General features: G+C 42.3%; 1 protein-coding gene across 2 annotated transcripts in view; it reads right to left on the bottom strand.

The window, feature by feature from the left end:
* CHN1 (chimerin 1) overlaps positions 1-18,026 on the bottom strand; it is a 102,948-nt gene extending 84,922 nt beyond the window's left edge. For both annotated transcript variants that reach the window (XM_062615866.1, XM_062615867.1), the window contains exons 1-2: positions 17,927-18,026; positions 17,572-17,693 (exon numbers count right to left, since the gene is read on the bottom strand). In XM_062615866.1, the coding sequence (XP_062471850.1) occupies positions 17,572-17,693; positions 17,927-17,982 (178 nt within the window). In that variant the 5' untranslated portion in view covers positions 17,983-18,026. The remainder of the gene's footprint in view (positions 1-17,571; positions 17,694-17,926) is intronic.
* Positions 18,027-21,906: the final 3,880 nt, after the last annotated feature.

Below are 21,906 nucleotides of genomic sequence, written 5' to 3'. Positions count from 1 at the left end.
TTGCTCCGAGTAGAATGACATAACTTTTTATTTTTACATAATATGAGAGTTCTTCAAATTCTCTAGCCTGAATCCATAATGATACCTAATAATTTTCCAGCCTGGAATAGATCAGAAGAAAAACACCTGTCTGCCCCAAATCTGTACTTTCAAGCTCCCAAATAAACGTGTTATAATATAAACATGTATGTATGGGTAAAGAAAAGAGTAAGAATACCCTGAACTGATGTATCCCTTGAAAAGCCCCACTGAGACTCAAATCAAGTCAAAACAATGCTGCAGGACACATGAAAATGCATTTACACTCCTTTACCCTGTAGAATCACCTTTTTGCTCTTGAACCCTTAGTAAAATCAAACTTGTCTTTGAAGCAACATCTTATCACAAAGTCATAACAGCTGGTACCTGTAGTTCGGGCATGGATCTAGATTTCTTACATACACAACATGATAGGCTATGTGTCTCTCTGCTTCTTCGAGGGCAAGGGCTTGCAAGCCCAGCCTTCTCACTCCAATGGACAAGGACAGGAGTGCTCCCTAACCATTTCTTAAACAAGTCCCAGCACTTTCTTGCCATCATCTTCCTTCCTCTCAGACACACTCTCCTCTCTTTCCCAGGACTTTGCCTTCCTGCAGCCTCAGCAATCTTCATCTGCACACAAGACTTCTCCCCTCACCCTTGAGCAATGCTTTGGTTTGCTCCCACTGCTGTTTTGCTAGGACTGACCTACCTTAGCCAACTCTAGCTGCTCAGCATCTCATTGTCAAGCCATCTCATATCTACTCCAGGAAATTTGCCTAAACACAGAGAAAACAGATGCAGAAAAGCCCAGAACAGCACAATGGGCAGCTTCTTGCAACAACCTCATTACAGGAAGAAACGTCACAATGAAGCAGGAGTGTTGCTTTCTGAGCCCAGTGTGACCTCCTTTAATTAATTAATTTAGTTACACCAATTAATGAAAGAAAAAGGAAACTGCATCTTGGTTCATGACTATTGCTTGGTCACGAACCATCTGCAATTAAGAAGTGAAAAGCACAGAGTCAGAAATTCACACTTGTGCAGAAAAGGGTTTCTGCCAGTAGACAGGCACACAGCCATTTCGGAGAAGTTCATATACAGACACAAACCATGGGAGAGCATCTGAGATCTTTCCATAAAGACAAATGTGACTAATCGTGACGTTACAACGTAGTATTTCCCGTCATTATTTTCCTTCTTTCCTACCCACTTCCATTTTATCTCTTATATAAATCTGGACAACTGTAGTGCTTTCAGAATGTACATTTTAACTGCAGATATGAAAACTGTTACTATTGCCTCAAACTGTTTAGAGTGCTTATCTCCGTGTATTCCTTTTATAGAAAGGATAAAAATGTTTACCTCTGCTTGAAATGGTTTTTTCTCCCTCCTCACTGAAGATCAGCCAGCTCTAGGGTACAGCAGCCACAGTTTAACTATGCATTGTAACCCCACAAAGCAATTTAGGACTTACTGGGAGGTTTCCTGTAGAAAATTCAGTTTTATTTTTCTTCTACTGTATGTTATTCCCTGCAGCATGGTCATCTGTAACATCATCCTGGAGATCAGTTTATCACTGTCTGGGAAGAAGTAATCAGCTATCTGCTGACACAGCAGCTCTTGCCCCAAATTTTGATTTTATTTGGCAATATCCCTATAGAACACAGGTGAGGCTTCAGATGGGGAACCTTGTGGAAAAGGCCAGTCCCTAGCCATGCAAACCAAACATCAATATGATCAGGAGAGGAAAATATAATTTCTTGTTTTCTGAACTGATTTAGGGCTAAAGAATGGTGCAAGTCATAAATATGAGGAGACACAAGAAAGTATCAAACATTCTTCTGTAAGCTTCAGCCTAGGCACTAACCAGTAAGTATTAGCATGCATTTTAAGATGCTAATCTTGCTTTGTTTGGCAGCAGCATGTGTCAAAATTTAACTCCTGGGGAGATGCACAGCAAGCGGATGTGGCCATTTGCTGACCCATACAACAGACCTCTTTTTGTGTCCAAAAATCAACTTCTAGAAAATTCTTCCTCAGGCTCAAAATCTTCCTTATTAGCACCTTCTCTATGCCCAAAGGATAAAAATCACTCAACTTACAAAGACATAATTTATTTGCTGGTGAGACTCTCAAGCTACAAAAACAGTGCAACTGAACAGAAAATGACATTTCATCTCTGTTTTTCAGAGTAAGAGTGCCAACAGCATTTCAGAAATTAAGCTCAAACCATCACAAAATGTTTTAAGCAGGAGCCAAGCAGGCCCTAGCAGTTAGGGCTTTTATGCATTCCAACCAAAATAAAATTCAAACAGCATTGAGGTAATTAAAGGATGAATACAGCCACCGCCCTCGGCAGCAGTTATAAAACAGATGGGCTACAACACCGTGCTTTCAGGCTAAATATGAGACACTGATCACTGGTTATGGCAGCACCCAGCAGCTCTGGAAGCGTTTTGCAGAAGCCCCTGTGCAGCTGGCAGCAGGAGGAGGGGAAGATGGTGGCAGGCAGCTTCTAGAGAGCAGGCAGCAGAGCAGAGGGTGCAGAGAACAGCCGAAGTATCCCTGTCTATTGCTTGAAGGCAGGGCACTCAAGAAAGGTCCTTTATCACTCCTAGATGAGACCTAGGGATCTACATTTTTTTTTCCACAAAGCCTCTTTCCACCCTTATTCTATGCTTTTGCTACCAGCAGACAGTAAGTTAAGTCTGCAATGTAATGCTGACAGTCTGTAATGGGGCGGCAGGCAGAGGCAGAGTCCTGATGCAAAGAAGCAAGCACAGTGCATGGCTGCCTACCTGTCACACAAGGTCCTTTGAAAATCAACCCAACCCTGTCCTGGTAAGCAGGGTACCACACACAGTGCCAGCAAAGGCTGCAGAGAAGTTCATTTCAGCCGGGGCTCGGTAAACAAAAGAGAAAGCTGTGGTCAACCTTTCTTGCCTTGCATGAAATGTTTTCTTGGGAATGAACACTTCTTCAGCATTTGGGTCCTCCACAGTAATATAAAAAGGGAAATGATCCTCTGGTTCAATTTTGTCCTCTCCTTGCCTTTCTAAAGCACAGGGAAACAAATTATTTCTGACCAAAATACCTTGTATGGGTTACAGCACACCTTAAAGAGATGTCAGACAACTTTTTGGTATATTCCCTTTCTCTTCAATGAAAGCTATTAAATTGTTACTTCACAAAAAATGTTGGGGTTTAAAAGTGACTAAATAAATAACATTAATCAAAAAGTAATGATGCTCTCTAAAAACAAGGACATTAATGACAAGAATCCGATGGCACACATAGCCTGGGCCCACATTGAAAACATGTAGCATTTCACAACTAGGGAGCTACGGAATTTCCTTTGTTTATGGGAAGATCCCTTCAGGGCTGAGAACACCCCAGGCAGTGAGCACCACGTTTTCTCTCAATTCCCAAATATACAACATACGGTATGACACTCAGCAGTGATGACTGTTGAGTCTTTGATGCTACTTTAATGTTATCCTTGGCACATGATTTCCTTTGAATTAAGAAAAAAAACTTTGAAAACTTTCAGACGTGTCAAGGCTCTTCCTCAGGCAGGCAGGCACCATTACTGTAAGGAGCTTTAGTGCAAAAGCTTCCAAATAAACCACCATCTATTTTCTGCATCTTCTCCAGGTGGAGAAAAGATGCCAGACAGGTGCCCACTTGAACATGGAGGTAGATGTAAGAGTTTATCATGCATCCTGGCTGTGTGTGGACCCCTAGGTCTCCCAGTGGAGGCTCCCCTGCTCTGAGCCTGCTGTACTGCCAATACAACTACTCTGCTGCAGAACTGGACTGGCGTAGTTGCTAAGTGTTAAACTTAAGCCCAGTCTGATCACAAAGACAAATGACCTCTAGGTCCAAAAAGGAGCTACCACCAGCTTACATCGTTTGTCTCCTGGCAGCGGATGGCAACTCACAGGTAGGTTACAAGTAGCCTGCTCAACTGCTCAATCCCATTGCTCCCAGGCTAGCCCCAGAGAAGCTGGCACAGAAGAAAGTTGCTCTGCCACTAGAGCCATCCATTCACAGGGCAGAGGGATCAGTCACCAGCGACAACTCTTCATACACAGTTTTACTCCTTTGCCTTGATCTTTGGCAGAGGTAGCTTACACTCCTTAATGCCATAAAACCACATGCACATTGTCAGCCTTGGGCCTTTAAAATTAAACTGCTTGAATTATTTAAACAAGAAAACAGCTGAATGTATTTTTGTCATATTTTCCAAAGGCATTCCCAAGTAGGAAGACAAGAAGCAATACAATCTAAGGGGAACATACAAACCAGTGAAAACAGGCACTGACAATGAAAGCATCCTTGTGGCTGCAGGACAGCACTACATCACACACACCATGCCTCAGGAATTTTTTAATGGTATAAAACTTTCTGCTCTTTCATCCTCACTTTTTTTTTTCTCCTTTTTACCACTCCAAACAAGTACAATTAGGTTTCTAATTATTACTGGAATAAAAATGATTAATAGAAAGCTAGTGTGAACTATGCCCCAGAAAGCTACAAGGGCTACTGCCATTTCTCTGATGTGACCAAGTGGGAGACAAGAAAGCACTCTCAGCAAAACGGGCTTAAATAAGGGCATGACCTGAATAACTGCATCAGTCTTAAGAGGGAAAGAGGAAAAAGATCACACTACCATCCCTTGTAGAGACATCTGATCTGGCAGCAATAAATTCTGTGGTAAAGCTTCTAATGGGGTTGAATAAGAGCCCCATTGGAAACAGCTAGAGTTCAGTGCTTTTAATAGCAGGTCTACTATTACTGCCTCTTTATGAATGATGGGGAAATTTTAATGAGTAATATTTTGCTTATCACAAGCACTGCTCCTCTTAAACGAACTCATCTTTTAAGTGATTAGATCAGGTTGCAAACAATCTGTTTCTAGATTTTCATTTAACCAAAGCAGATGTTCATTTTCCCTTCTTTTTGCCAGATAAATAGTTGCATATGACTACATGAGTGATGACAAATAAAAAAGTTAAAATCTTTTATAACAAAAAATAGTAATTTAATTTTAAGCTAGCATTTTCACATATGCAACGATAAAACAAACAAAACACAGCTGTTGTCCTCTTTGTCTTTAGTTTAATGAAGGGTTGGAAATACCTCTCCCACAAAAGTACTGTTAGCTTACTGTTTAAGAAAAGTTTCAAAGCCTCTAAAATCATTTCTTAGTGTTGCTGCAGTGTAAAAATTTAGACTTCAGAGAGGTAAAAAGATGACAAGTGCCACCTTGTGGGCATTTAATAAAGACAGAACTGAATGCTGCTCTCAGTGTCCAGTGGGGTATCCCAGCCTCCAAACAGGCTGCAGTCAATTTTCAGCACTTTTGATGTGCTGATGATGATCATCCTTGTCTCCCAAAAAAGAATAAACACGATAGAAACTGTTACCTGACATGGCTCTGCGGGTTAGCTCTAAGTACAACAGAGTCAAGCCAGCAGCTGTCTGTAACCCTATGATTTACATAGCTACAGAAGTTACGGCCGCTCTACCAACTCATAGGTATCCTGAAATGTGTGGTTTACGCAGCAAACTTCTAACTGAAAATGTTGTCAAAATCAAATATGCCTCTTTAATTTACCTATTTCAAAGAAAAACAGCCTATAAACTACTCTTTTTTTAACTCTGTGACAAAACTGACTGTGTCTAGCTGCAGTCCCAAAGTGCTGGGATCAATGAGTTTCTCATCCTCCCTCTTTTGCAAACTAATTTTGCAAGTCCAAAACTGGCAGAAATATGCCTTTATTGGATGAAGAGCATCTTTTACATTTGACAGATTATTTGTCCAGGTACCTTCCATACCAGTACAGTAAAGTCTTGGAGCACTTCAGAGTATCATCAGGTAACAGAAGGTTGAACGCTATAATCAAACTTCCCTGGTTTGAATGCAGACTGCTTTTCACTACAGACACTGTTTTGATCATGGTCAGTGAAATTGTCTTGGAAGTCTGGAGGACCTGTTGAGGTTATTGCTATAACACTGCTCACATTCCAACCATGGCAAGGGGTAATACAAGAGAAAATATTCACCTTTTGACATTTTCTTTCCTATTTTTTGTTTTCACAAATCCTTCTTTGTCTCCTATTTCAAAAGTCTGCCTCTACAGAGACTGAGCTCATTTCCCATCACTTGTTTCCCTGCTTCCAAACATTAATAATACCAATAAGGGCACATTGGTTTTACTGCAACTTCAAGCTAGTGACAACCGTAATAGCCACAGCCTCAAGGCACTCACAAAAACACGTTTTTGTCTTGACTTCTCTAACACATCCAACAGGAATATTGATTGGAGCTTGATGACACAAATATTCTGAACAGTCACCACAATAATGAAAAAGAACAATATGATACGGTATAAAAGTGTCTTCTAGCTGTAAATTAAGCACCTCCCCTGAATAAGAAGTCCACCCAGTCAACGTTGACCCTGAATAAAGGACAAGCTTTCAGGCACTTTTGAAACACAACCATCGCATAATGCCCCAATTTGCTGAATGGGAGACATATCAGCAGTCACTTGGTTGCTTTGATTTTTTTTTTTTCCCCACACACATCCCTGAGATAATGAACAAACATTCACTTTCCTGCTCTAAAATCCACTTTTAAACAGAGCCTTGTGGTTTTACCAAAAGCTGAACCACTTGAACCACAAAATAGCACCACACTGACCCTGCCTCCCTATCCATTAGTAAAATTCTGCTGAGGACTTGTCTTCCCTTGCATTTTAGACCAAGATAGCTGCTGTGCATTTATTAGCCTCCTGGGGGAAAACAAAACAAAACAAACAAAACCACCCATTAGCAGCCCAGGCTAAAAATCAGAGTCACACAGAGAAAATTAAGAACAGATCTGATTTCTGACTGCTGTTATAGCTGGCCTCAAGATGGACTCACATGTTCCAAAACACGTCTCTCTCTCTGTGTCAGATGGTGTAATGGATGCTGTTGCCTCTCTTTCCCCAGACTTCACCCATTTAAATTCTTAGACCATCAGAGCTATAACAAACCTATTACGATTCTTATTACAAACAGATTTTTCATTTTCTAAAACAGTCATCAATAACACACACCATTGCTCATGCAAAAATATGGCTTGTATTTACATCCTTATTTCCAGACCAGATGCAATACATCAACACTCATGGCTGGAAGGAGGACACTTTACCAAGTAAAGTACTCTTGCCTGGAACCATGATCACTTTTTCTGGTGTAATGAAGGAAACTTCTAAAACACATTATTGGCAGGGTTGCAGAAAGGGAAATAGATGTAATGTTGTGGGATGCCTTTCCCTGAACTATAGCTTTATCCCCAAAAATCATTCTCCAGTTGCCACTCTTGAAGGTGGTTTAGCAGCAATGCAAGCACGGAGAGGTTTTCTGCATGGACCGCCCTTTGTCCTCAGCTCCCTCTGCATTTGGGAGGATGAAAGTGCAGCAGGGAGCTGGGAACAGGCCACTGAAAGGAGAACTGAACATAAAAGTCTGTCAACACCCAGTGGGAATGGGAAAGCTGCCTGGAAAGCTCGATATGATCAATGCTCAGGGATACCCAGGTTAACTCCATGTGCTTCTTTCCCCCTCCAGGAAATTTAATCAGATGTTTTTTCTTGTCTCTGTTTTGAAGTTCTTCCTTCTTTTTTCCACTGATCAGAAGAAAGACAAATTGGTCCACAAATAATGGAAACTTGGGTGTATTACCTGTCACTTTATCTTGGCACTGTGTTAAACAGGAGCTTTTCAACAATTACTAGCTGTATTTCTGGGATATTGACGCATCCTTTCTGGAACCGACATCCCATAAGAAATGTCCACAAGTGAAAAGCAGATTTTGCCCTACAGAATGACATCTCTAAACAGAAAATAGGAACAGTTGCTGGCAAGAGAAAGAGAGGTCCACATAAATGAGATCATCCTGCAGATTGAAGATTAGTATCTCTATTCGCAAGTCTCGTCAACCCATTAATTCCTCCAGCCAGCATTGCCTCTCTAGGTAACTGCTCTTTTGGTGTCTTCAGCTCTCCTCTGACTTTATAAAAAGAACCCTGTCACGGCAACTGACAGCACAGAAAAACACACACAGACACAGAGAGAGCTCTAGGATGTGACAGATCAAAAATCCAGTTTATAGCACAGCTATACACACACGAGCTTACCTCTGGAAATGCTGCGATAAGTTTCCACTCCTTCTCTTGTTTTGGGGATAGCAACTTTCTTTTACATACTTGCAAATATTTACCTTATTGTACTATAAATGTTATTTCTCAGTAAAAAAGTACCTGACATAATTCCTTTACCATGTCAATTTTGGTATTAAAATAATATTGAACACAAAGTTTCATAATGTCTTCTTCCCACAAAGAAGAACCATTATTTTACTTTGAAATACTTCTCTGCTTCTATTAAACCAGTGAAGATTTTTTTCAGTGCTTTCAAGTCCCATTTATAAATATACTCTTTCAAAAAAATGAAAAGGAACAGTAAAATTAATTGCTCTGTCAAAGTTGTGCTTCCTTTATTGGAAGGATGTATCTGTGCATGCATATTCAGCCAGTAAGGCAGAGGCAAGGAAGAACTATATCCTGTTTGGGGCTTTTTTTTGTGGGCTAGTTTGTTTTGGTTTTAATGAAAAATGATCCAAGATTGCACTGAAGCACTGTGTCTAAATTCATATGGAATCCATAAATGGCAAAGGAAAATATATGGAAGACTGGCCCTAGCAAATAATTACCAGCAACTTTTATAGTCTGCTCTGGCTTGTATACATATCAGGTACTAATTCAGCATTGAGGAGCTGTCATGTACCCTGCCAATGCAAGAGCAAGGAACAGTTAGGTACTACACTAAAGCACTGACTTTCTTTTTAAAAACCGCACTATTGCTCCATTTTCCACCCATTTACTCTGACAAGGAATGATTCCATACCTCCTCCTCCATTGCTGCAGCAGTACACAAAGACTTCGGTACATGATGCTCTATTGTACTTGCTATACAATTTAAATGGCTGCAGTTGTGGTTGTGCTAGCCACGGCAGCACACCAAACAGCAGGCAACAAAACAATTTGAGTATTTAGAAATCAGTGTTTTACTTTTACTTTTGGAGTAGAAATTTCCCACAAGCAAGCTGCCCAAGGCATGCAGTTTCTGATCAAGGTCAGAAACTGTTTTTATTTCAGCTTCTTAAATGACAAGGCTACCTATAAGCAGGTGCATTTGCATCAAGAGAAGAAAGGAGACAGAGATAGGGAAGAGGATTGCAGCAGAAAGACAACCACCACCTCACATCAGCACCAGGAACATCCAGCCCCAGCCATGTAATGTATTCAATAAAGCCAGATCCTGCCACTTGCAACAAAGATGGATGTGACAGTGGGCCTCATTACAGAGATAACGGGGATCAAAAGCACAGTTACCTGCTCACTGCAAGCAGCAAGATCTAGCTTGCAACTTCAACAGCGGTCCATTACCAGAGGACTAAGATTTGGTCATGTGAAAAAACAGACCACATTATCACATTCTATCAGCATTGAGCAAGATTTTAACCACAAGCTAACCAGCCCTGACAGTCTCTCCATGATGCTTATCACAGAACTGCTGACAAAGTCACAGAATCACTTCAGAAATGTCATGGTTTTCATTCAGACAGAGGATGAACAAGTATCTTGAGTGCTGGAAATGTTGGGCTTCAAACAGCTCTTCCACATTCACAGGGGGTATTGCACACACAGCAAATACTACTGGCTTCCCAATGGGATGTGGATCAACCCTCTTCCTGCTGACTAGAACTGGGACACTGACACCCTACTTCAAAATACACCTAAACCCTCAGGAACAGCCTGGAAAACTGCAGGAACTCTTCCCAGCACCTTTTTGGGTCTGGCCAGTGAGGATGCTTGAGGCCCAGATGCCATGCAGTTACAAAGTCCCAGCTGTACAGCTAAATGCTTTAGAAGACCAAATATTTCAGTGACTTTAAATTATACTTTTCCTTGTTTCAAGACAGGCTCAAAAAAGCAAATTCTTGAGGGTTATTAATTTGTGAAGATGTAACAAAGCAGAAACAATCCACCCCACTGAAAGGACAATCAAACCAGTGCATGATTTTATGAGGAAGCAAGAAGCGCCTCATATTCTGTTAATAAGTACAAAAGGGCCCTTGGCTCAGGTCTTGGGCCTATTTTGTCTCGTTTTGCCTAAAGATTCGTTTCTGCAGAACTGCAGGATCTCTGTCCACAAGGTGGAGCAGCTAAATAGCCTGAGATGCAGATGCTAAACCCCAAGTTCAAAAAGAGGAAAAAGAATCATTAACAATGCAGTTAACTGTTAGACTGCACAGAGCAGTTACCTATGCCTACACTCTTGGAGGATCCTGATGAATGTGCTTTTAGCTGGAAAAAAAATAAGTCTTCCAAAAGGCTCGTATTAGGTTTATGCTTTTACTGGCTAAAGTAGTATTCAAGTCATAACTATGATACTTCCACTGTATGTAAACACATTCTTTTCTTGACACTGAGACATGCTTTCTACCACATGGAAATCTAGTACATCTAAAACCAGTTAAGAACTCTTGGAGAGAGACAGTAAGAGAATAAAGTCCCCAAACTCAACAAGGCAGAAAGGATCAGCCAAGTCCAAAACAAATAGAAGAAAACCCACCAGATTTACACCTGAAACATCAGTACTTGGCTGATATGAAATGTGCATCAGCAAAGCTTGGGAACTCTCCCTGGATCCTCCAATTCAGAGTGTACTTCACTTCAACACTGTCGGATAAGAATGTGCGCTATACAGGCTGTCTCCACTTCCCAGTGGGCCACTTGATGTCAAAGAGGAAAAGGAGGCATTTGTTGAACAGTATGCATGAGTTGCTGGTATCACAATAGAATTTCTTTGGATAAAATTCCCAAACCACATCTTAGTTCACTACCTGTGCACACAATTGGACCAGCCCTTCCCAGCTTCAGCAGCTATCCTCAAACCTCTGATTTATTAAGGTTCTTATATAATATTCACAATTAATAACACTCCACAATTTTATATCAGCCACTGCATGAAGCACACCTGTAAGTGCCGAGTTCTGAAGCCACCACTGAAATTTTTTCATCCTTGTTTTAAGTGTTAGTGTCACTTCACTGATATTTTGATCAATTGATACCAATTTACTAGTTAATAGATCCATCTTCTTTTCCAAGGTCCTATGCACATTTTCCTTTCAATTTTTTCCTGAGATTGCACTGCCAGCAAAACCTTTTCAAGGTTGCTCTCCTCATTTGCTTCATTAGGTTCGATAAATTACATAAGTTTAACATGGTACCTAGGAGAAAATAATCTTCGGATTCTCAGCACTTGGCCACTTTACCTCCTAGATACACAAGTCAGAAGATCTAGTTTCTCTGACATGGTTTCCATTTTTAAAAAATCACCTTCATTTTTAAATTTTGTTAAAAAAGCCCCAAACACTGCACTAATATCCCTATATTGTTTTGTCTAATTAGACTACTTGAAGTTCCAGATGGCGACTATATGCTGAATTGCTTAAATCTCTTTTAAAATTAGCCTGTCAGTCAGTATGAATGAAGCCCAAGCATTTTAAGCAAGGGCTAAACACTTCAAAAGCATCTATTGTCAGCAAGTTAAAAAGATCACTCTGAATTCACTGCTTTACTGGTGAAAAAAATCTAGCATAGGCAATGCAACATAGGGTACATATTAACTTTGAAAACCACTTCAAGAGCATAAGATGCATCAGTGATGGGTACCATTTCTATAGCATTCCACATTTATGCTCCCTATACAGACAAAACCCCTACTGTAAATGCCCCAAGTCCATGAATAAACTGCCATTACCTACTTCAGTTAAGGAACAGGTTCAAGGAATGTTTTTCTGCCACAAACTGTCTCCACAGTTAAGGAGCTCTGCCAGTAAACTTTCACCATCAGAGCTAGCCACAAGTTTTAAGTGTAGTTCAGGGCAACGTATAAGAACACTGAGGAGAACAACTTGAATTGCAGGTGATCTGTGCAGCTCCTGTTCGTTAGAAGGCTCTGCACATAAGAAAAGAGAGAAGCAGATGAATTTCTGAGTATTTCCTATCCTGAAGAGAATCTGCAGGCACTACCTGTTGTGAGACATTCTTTTAGAGGAATGTTTACTTTCTATGCACCTTGGACTAAGCTAACCAAGCACTCTAAAAGCCTCCCCTTAACAAGCAAAACATTTATTTAGAGAACAATGAATTGATTTCTCTCGTTAAGACTGTCACATTAGAAAATATGTGCTTGCACCAACATAAGCATATCCTACCTTCTGAAACAGCTGCAAGAGAGTACAGTTTGCATGGAGAACAGTAATCACATATGCATAGAACTTAAAATACTAATTTGTTAATTAGCATTTCAAGTATGGAAGAACTTACTTCAAAAGGCTTGCTTCATACCCATAGTAGTAAACAGATTCATAGAAAACTAGTTCTGTGCAGTATGACACCAGAGCTGACAGCTGTGGAAAGGAATTCTGATGGGAGGGCAAATTAATTGTGTGCTCTTTCAGGAATGTATGGACACCTGAAATGGAGATAAAATTGATTTCTTTGATGTACCCTCCCTGCCTATAGCAATGTATTGCTTGTTTCTTTTCTTCTGATATTTTCCCGGTAAATTTCTCCAAAACCTGCCCTTGTTCATCATCTCCTTAAATAACCATATCTATCATGCTGATTACAGGTCTGTCCCTAATCCCATTCATCTGTAGCCACTCATCAGAGTGCAAGCACTTCAAAAATTGAAAGAGAATTGCTTCACTTCTCATTTCTTAATCACCAATATTCAGGAGGGTGAGTTTTCATCCACTGGCAGGTGCTGAGCAAGAAGGCAAGAGCATGAATAACTAATGCCTATGAAGATCTCTCTGGGCCATTTTGAAATGTCTTCCTTTGTTCACACACAAGAGCTGATGAGCAAACAACTGAACAGAAAGGGAATTCATAAAACATAAGGACAACTCATTAGCACTGAAACATAACATGAATCTTTTTCTTTCAAAGTACAATGATGACTTTCTTTAAACACTTCTCAGAACATTCAAAGATACAAGCAAACAGTGGCAGCAATAGGATAACTTAGCACTTCCCCTCCTTTTTCCTCTGCATTGTTTATTATCTTTCCCATACTTGAGTCATCCAAGTGAAATGACAGCACACACCTCAGCCATGTCACTGCAAGATAGCACTGCTTAGGGTTAACAGATGGGCTTTAGGAAGTCTAACCATAGAAATATAACTGATTGCTCTTCCTGTCTCTGCGAAGCTGCTATCCCTCACAGGAATTCAGCAGATCAGAACTGGTGGGTATCCTTTAGCTTCTTCCTGCATAAACCATAAACCCAGCTCCATGAAGGCTGGGCATGAAGCCACTGGCCTTTGTGCTGTAATGGTAGAGAAGCACATCGGCTTAGAGGCCATTCCAGCTGCTGTAGCAGGCAGGAAGAATTAGAAAGAAAAAGGAGGCTACACCTGTAATCACTACAACCTTTTTTAAGGGAACTTGATTCTGCTCAATGGTGAAAACCAGCACCAGAACTGGACATCTACTCAAGTTCCAGACATTCATACACATCAGGTGTGAAAGTCTTTTGTTTTTGTGGACAAACAGTCCACTGTTTTGTGGACAAAGACATTTTTAAAATCCCCGCCAACTCTTGGTAGGCAATTCATGAATATGGATATCAAATATATTGCGTCTATTATTTGAAACAAACAGGATCAGGCAGCATTATCCCCCCCCCCCCCGATATCTTGACTCTCTTCCAGTCTTCTACCGATGTGGTCGTAGTACAGGATTTGCTTTCCTCTGTTATATCAAACCTGCTTGGCCACTGGGACACAACTTCAATGTGCTGGTGAAACCTTATTTGCACTGGTCTAACAAAAAGTCATCGCATATGTGGGTGACTACCTGTGGTCATTTCTGCCACCGTAGCTTTGTGTAACTATGAACCCTATTGGGATGACACTTTTGCCTGAAGTAGCCAATGTGATTAGTAGGTAACAGAGGTACATTTTCAGCCAACAACTTCCACACTTTCCCATCTCTGATTGCTTCCCACAGAGGCTGCTCTCCTTCTCCATCTCTGTGGAGCAGCTAACCTCCTCTCTCTCACAACCAACACCACACCTGGACTCATCAGCTGTACCACTGCTCTGTGGGAACATGGGCAGCCCCCTACCACCTTCCATAGAGCCAACAGTAAGCACAGGATAACTTAGAAGGTCATGACTGGGAGTGTATTTTAAAACAGCTAAGACTGAGAAAGCAAAGAGTCTTAAAATTTTCCTCCTTTTGCTTTAATGTTGCATCACAACCTGGACAATACACTGTAAGTGAAAAGGAATAAGAAGTCAGAAGGCACATACAGTCCAAGACTAACAGCCTTTTTCTGTGGCAGAAGCACTGTTGATACACCATAAGCTCTTTTCTCCAACCAACTTTCCAAAGAGCCTCAAGGTGCCACCTCAAAGGTGCAAACTGCAGCTAGTGCTCCAGTGGCTACATGGTGCTGCCCCAAGGACAGCAGTGAAGAGCAACCTCCAACAGGAATGGGAACAACTCACAACCATTCTGCTAAGTAGAAGAAATAAGGCATACCTCACCTTTCAACTGCTTGACAACCACTTGTTTACTTTATTACAGAATCTACAACAATATTACCTAGATATCTAGTCCTGTCCCATTTTAGTAGTCTTTGGACTATGCACCAAAATAGCCATAAAACATTACCAAGAGCATGGAGAAAGCATGTTATGATATTTCCCATTCCCCTCATCTCTCCTGCTGTGCTCACACACATACACATATTAACTGAAAGGGACCCAGCAAACTTGGTGGATTTTCCCCTGAAGCTAACATGTCAATGTATCTCAAGTTTTTCACAATTTATAGCACATCCTATTAGAAGCAGCCCCAGAACATGTGAAATCTGAATTTGGTTCAGTGTGATATACTATTATGGGTTATAAAAAAAAAAAACAAACAACAAAAAAACAGCAATATTGAGCCTAGAATTTATGTGAATGAGCAGAACCAAAGCAAACACTTCCCTCAGGACTTGTTTGCTCAAGACAGTTTTACTGGTCTAAGATCGGTGTGAACTTAAAATAGTACAATTATAGCTGCTTAATCCCTCAAAACAGATAACACTAATTCAAGCACATTTATTCTGCCTTTCCCCAGATTTGCTGATACCGCTTCAGTAGGGGTTTACATTGAAACAAATTAAAAAACATTCTTTTGTGAGTTACATTTTTATTGAGTTACTATGGGTCAGCTGCAGTGCAGTAACTTAAAATTCAACTATCCAATTCAGGCAGGCAGAATTCAAGATAAAGGCTGAAGGCTGTTCCTGAAGTTCAGAGGAAGCATATTGTGTTCCTTCTTTGTTATATGCCGAGAGACAAAGTGTGGCAAGCCAGCTCAGCTCAGAGGGGACACAGCAGCACGGTAAGCTGGGCTAACTCAACCATAAGTCAATCAAAGCCTCATCTGCAAACATACTGCATGTTTTCTGCATTCACACAAGTCCCACTTGCACTCTTGGATTTATAGTTCAAGATGTACTCTACAGCTTTCACAGTTATAAAAGGCACCACATTCATTTGTCGATACACATTAGCCTTATTTGTTGCATTGTTTTATTGTCACTTTGTGTTCTCTTAAAAGGGTGAAATCTAGAGGTTTTACCCTTGGCAGGGCATTGTTTAAAACCTACACACAGCAGGGTACGCCACTCTATCTTCTCTTTGCTCATTATCTTTTACATGTATCAATGTCATTTACTGTAAGAGACATGATAGCACACAAAACCATCTAATTCAATTTACTGTGTAATGCAAATTTATATTAATAGGAAATGTCAGTACGTAGATAAAATACATGTGAATTAAAAAAAGAGTCACATAAGCTTAAAAAAAAACCAAACAAAGCCAAAACCCAAAAATCTAACAAACAAAACAGAAAACCAACAAAAAAACCATAACCCACCACAAAAGGAATCACACAACAACAACAACAAAGCCCACAACAACAGGTACAACAACAGGTACCTAAGGAATGACACTTTATTTGAAAGCTGAAATTAAAATATTCTTAACTTTTGCAGCCAAATATTGTAACCACACATCAAGTACTCAGCATGGGAAACGTGTATTTTCAGTAGCCAAAAAATTTGATCTGTGGTAAGGGACAACTACAATATTACCTGTGTAACAACCTACACCTTTTGTTAACAAGAAGTTACAATGATACAACGTAGAATGCACAGCAGTGTATTTTACAACAGTCAATTGCACTCTCTTCACTTTCAGTTGCGCTGGTAAATTAGAGAGCTTGGTGCCTGCCTGAAAACGGGCCCTTGTACTTGCACCAATTCCTCCAGAAGAGCAGGGTTCACATGAACTCAGTAATAAGCTCAGGCCTACAGTGACAGGCAGTTTACTGCACTGTGAACTATGATTTACCACCTTTTGCATCCTGAAAAACTCAGGCAGGAAATATAAATAACAGCATTGTAGCTGAATCAAATACCACACAGATTTTATCTATGGAGAACTACCTCACAGCACGTGCTTAAGTTTGTTTTTAGATGGGGCTTAATATTCCACAATAATATAACAGGTGTCAAGTTTTAAGAAAACCCCATGAAACCATTTTTATCCTTTTAAGAAACATACAAGCCTAAGAATGACAAGATGAATGAAAACAAATCATTTGTTTACACGGGAAGTAAAACTCACAGTCTAAACACAACAGACTTCATATCATCACTTAAACCTATCCCCTAGAAATCACTTGTGGTGTGCAAGCTTCTTATGAGAAGAAGTATCCCTTATTATCCTGTCAATTCTGTACTGATGTTAGTCATGTAAATTTCTGTTTTCCTTTGCATTGTTCCATTTATCTAATGTTGCCAGATGCAGTTTGTAGCTTTTTCTTTTTCCCTACTGTAAAATTAAGCATATTAAGCGTAAGCAAGCTAAATAGCCTTACTTAAGAGAGCCCACACGTTCAACAGTTACAACTACAGTTTTCACACGCTGGTTCCCACTGCACTGTCTCGGGCTGCGGAGCAACCACAGTAACACTCCAGCCCCCCGAAACCGTCCTTTCAGGGATCTGTGCTATTAAACGCGATTACACGAGCGCATCTAACCCCCACGGGCGATTAATCCGGTAGCCCGGCGCTCTCTCCCAGGAGAGCGGGAGTCCCAAGGCTTTCCCGCGCACCTCATCGGGCGAGCGGGGCTTGCGGAGGACACCGTAACTTTTATTTGCCCATCACTCCGGCTCACAGCCCGACCGGGCACCGCGGCAGCCCAGCCCGGGGCGCGTTATCCCCCAGGGCCGCTGCCGGGGCCCGGCCTGCGGCAGCCCTCCGGGCCGGCGCCCACGCCCAGGCGCTGCCGTGCGGCAGACAATGGGGGCCGGCAGCCCCGCACCCGCCAGGCTGAGACGGCGGTTACTCACCGAACAAGGTCAGAGCCATCGCGGCGGCGGCAGCGGGGCGGGCCCGGGGGGCGGCGGAGGCAGTCCGGGCGGCGCGGGGCTGGCATTGGCACGGCAGCTCTCGCATCAGCGGCGGGGCGCGCCTGCAACACAAGTTGGGCGCGGGGCTGTCAGCGCGCCCCGCGGCACCGGCGGCCGCTGCCACTTGCTGCCGCGGGGCGGAGCGGAGCGGCTCGACCGCAGCCCGCGGCGCAGGGGAGGGGAAGGCAAGGTAGGGGAGGGCAGGGCCGGTGGGTGGGGAGAGGAGGAAGGATGGCTGGGGACGCGCGGCAGCGGCGGGGAGCTCCCCGCTCCCGCCCCTCCCGGCCCTGCTCACGCTGCGGCCCGCCGCCTCGGGGAGCCATCTTGCGCCGCCACACGACCCGCCTTCATCCCGCCGCAGCCGGCGGGACGGTTCCCATGGCAACGCGGCCGGCCCGCCGGGGCACAAAGGGAAGCGCCGTCCCCCAGCCCGGGGCGGCCCGGGCAGCAGTGCCCTCGAACGTACGCGGCACGGGCAGAGCGCGGCTCGTCCCTCGGGCAGCCGTCCCGGAGCGCTCCCCTCTCTGAGGGGATTCTCGGTGGGAAACAGCCCCCCGGGGTGCTCCCCCGTCAGGGTCGGCCTGTGCCTCTTCGGCCTCGGCTGCTCCTGCTTGGTACAGGGAAGGACCAACGGTCCTGAGAGAAACATGAGTTTGCTTTGAAGTGAAATGAAAATTCCCACTCGAAATGCCAGCGAGCACGAAGAGAGCAAAACTCGGGAATTACCCTCAAAATGCTTTTATGTGAGAAATTCCAGCTATCCCAGCTGCTGTCATTTTTTTTTTGCTGTCCAGGACTGTAAATTTCAGACCTAAAAGCATTTAATTGAAAAGGCAATATCGTGCCCAGTGTAACTCATTCATACAGCTTGCATTTTTAACCGGAAAACAGATGTTCAAAACAGAAGTTAGTTAGTACTCTGCAAACCTTGCCCAGCATAGCCAGGATAACCAGATTGCCTCATCTAGGAATACAGAAGTTTCTCACTTGCAAGTACTACTTTGCCTCTCGGATGCAAGCTGTGTGTGCTGAGAATTCAAATCCACCCTGAGCAGGATCGACAGGAGCTGTTCACTCAAATTTAATCCATTTCAGCTGTGCAAACCTACAGCCTTCAGCAGAGGCTTTGGAGAACCAGCCAGGGCAAGCAGACTGTGCAGGTGGCTTTATGAACACCAGTCCCACCTTCATTTGGGTCCCTGCGGTGGCTGTCACAGCGATGTGTATGCGGTCAAGACAAGGGGTTTGCCTTGGATGCTCTGAAGGAAGAAGAGCATGCACGTAGGCTGCATCTACAGCCACTGCAATTAATGGCTCTGGTTGTGTGAGCACAGCTCAAGGTCAGCAAGTATCTAAAATACATTTTCTTTTAGCAAAACAGCTAAAACATAAAGGTTTGTCTGAAAAACAGATGGTTTATGTAGTTAGCTGCACACAGATTTTCATACTCTGAATTCTACCACCCTTCTTGTAAAGATCAAAAGGGAAAGATTGTGTGAGAAAGTTTTCAGTATCTTCAAATCTTGTTTAATACAACAAGGAAAACATGGGGGTTTGTTACGTCTGTCAAATATTTTAAACCATAGGGGTTTATGTCGATGCATCTTGCTTAGTGTGCCAAATTAAGAAAAATAAACATATTATCCTAGAGTGATTTTTTCCTTCATTTTATTCCTTCCCAAATGAACTCCAGCATGATGGACCTGATTTCACAAAATATTTTCATTTTGCATGTATAAAGTGCAAGAGTTTATGGAGCTGCTGGACTACTGAGAAATAATATTTTAGTTGCAGGGCTAAAAGGAGGATAAAAATAGATGAAAATGGTTTAAGCAAAAAAGCAACACAAAGAACTCAGCCGTTCTGCCTACATGGCTTGACCTTTGTGTGCACAGAGGGTTTTGCTTTGCTTTTTTGGATCTTCATACAGATTTTTTTTTCTCTTACATTTCCTGGAATTAAATCCCAAGCTTTGACCCCAACTTCCTTCAATTAAATAGCCAGCTTTTACTCTTCCACTACACCAAAATCGTTATTGCTATCTACTGAACTGCACGTTTACATTAGAAACGTTTTCCTGCCCTGAGAGAGTAACAGTTTTTCATAACAGGCATTATCAATACTAGAACTGTTAAGATCAGTCTGGGTTGGCCATTTCACAGCTGGTTACTAGGGCCGTGCTTTACTCTGCCAGTTTTGCAGCTGTTCCAAGTTTTCAGACCAAACTGAGCTCAATCCTTATTTCTGATTAGATTACTTTCTTGGTCTGGGAGGATGTTTTGGCCCGGGCTCCAGCAGCCTGCAGAGAACAGCAGCAGCAGCAGCTTTTGGAAGTACTTCACCAGCAGGCTCATACCCAGAGCTTTCAGCCAGCCCTTGCAGGTGTCGGCAGAAGGGAGAGCAAGGAGAGTGGGCGTGCACAATATGTACCATCTTACCCGATCCGATGGCAGCTCTGGGTTTTACAGAGGCTGGTGGCCTTAACACAGCAGGAAGAAATCAAAGGTTTCACACCAGAAGAATAATTAACGCAAAGTTCACAAGGTGAAGGTCCCTTCCCTCCCACCCTGCTTTTTGAATGGACCTGAAGCCCTCACAGGTCCTCAAAGGAGATTTCTGTTTAACAACAACATTATCTTGAAATTACGTAATGCCTTATCAAGCAGCACATCTCAGTGCACCAGCAATAACAATGATTTAACTACAACCCTGGGAATTTCGTTAGAAGTAGCTGGAGCTTATCAAGCACTAACCCTCCACTGCCTTGCACGGGGGTGAGGGGAGGAAATGTGGATGCTCTGGAGCAGCTAGCACAAAGCCCCAGCCTGGCCCTGTTCAGAGGGAGGGGTTGTTCTTCTGGAGAGACCCCTCTGCTCTTTTGCAGGGGAGAGCACAAAAGAGGACCCTTTTTGCATGAACTTCATCAAAATGGCAGCAAGGATGAGCTTGGTGTCTTGTTACTCTGCATCTTTAGCCCTTGAAAAGTCCTCCTTTTCAAAATCTGTTAGCATCACATACTATAGAAAAAGCACTATTGTGCTTGACACCTGGTAGGAATATTTGGGGTGTATTTACAAAGCGTACCTCAATAATAAAGTCTCCAGAAGACAAATGTATATCTAACATGCTATTTTCTGGCCTGCTTGTTGTCCTTCAACAGGTTTCTTGCCTCATCTCCCAAGCCTCAAGGCTCTTTAAATACTGCAGTCAGTTACTACTGCTTCATTCTTCACATAAAATTTCATTAGTGGGATTTGGGGTTGGTTTGGTTTGGGTTTTTTTCATTTTGGCCCCTCTCCTTTTGCTCCCCTGCTCTGGGTGCTGAGCACTACAGGAGCAGTGGCCCATTTTCCACAGTGGCTTTTCTTTTATCTGTCACCTTTGTCTGAGGGCCTGCTACAAAATTGCTTCTAATTACCTGACGTTTATTCTTCTATTCTTCAAACCTTAACTAATTCACTAACCATATAGTGATGAATGAGATTTTAAAATTAAACACTGACATCTTTAAGGATTTATACAGAACTGTAAAGGAAGGTTCCCAGATAGTAAATATGATGTTGTGTGAAGACAAAAAAAAACTACCATAAATTAAAGCTGGTCTGTATTAATAGGAAGCAGTAAAAATAAAGGCACAGTGAGATGTTACGTCATGAATAAGGGTAGCATCTTATCACAGTTAGTGTCTTCCTGCAACAGACCCCCTTGACAACAGGAAAACAGCACTGTCATGTGCAGAATTTAATTTAGCTTCTGATGTGTAATTGCTGGGAGTCTGTGGGGCAGGCAGGGAGGTGGCCAAGCACTGCCGTGCTGAGCAGATTCAGAGTTCACAGTATTTGCAATGGAATATTTACTCATTGGGAAATGGCAGGGCAGATTTCTACCACTTGTTCAGTGAGGTAAATTCAATTATTCCAGCTAATTTAAAAGCCATCAATAAAAACTTTGATGACCAACTACCAAACTTGCTAGTTAATATTGGTATAGATGACAGCTATTTGAACATAACATCAGACCTGTCACCAAACCCACAGTTGTCATTGCACTTTACCAGCATTTTGAGTAAAATTTCTCCCTTTAATGAAATAACTGACATTTGAGCTTATCTTTTAGATGCCGTTGCTGTTCATTATTAATGGCAATGTAACTTAAACACGGTATCACCCAATACTGTACAAGCATAGAGGGAGACAGAATCTCTGCATCACATACAGCAGTTATGAGCAACCTTTCCAAACAGTGTTTTACTGGGATCTATGTTTGGCTGTAATC

Source organism: Pezoporus occidentalis, unplaced genomic scaffold (assembly GCF_034315485.1).
Source record: "Pezoporus occidentalis ecotype Australia unplaced genomic scaffold, CSIRO_AGI_Poc_V1 ctg184, whole genome shotgun sequence".
NCBI classification, from domain to species: domain Eukaryota; kingdom Metazoa; phylum Chordata; class Aves; order Psittaciformes; family Psittacidae; genus Pezoporus; species Pezoporus occidentalis.
The sequence above is the reverse complement of the archived record's forward strand: the minus strand, read 5'-3'. Positions and strand labels throughout refer to the sequence as shown.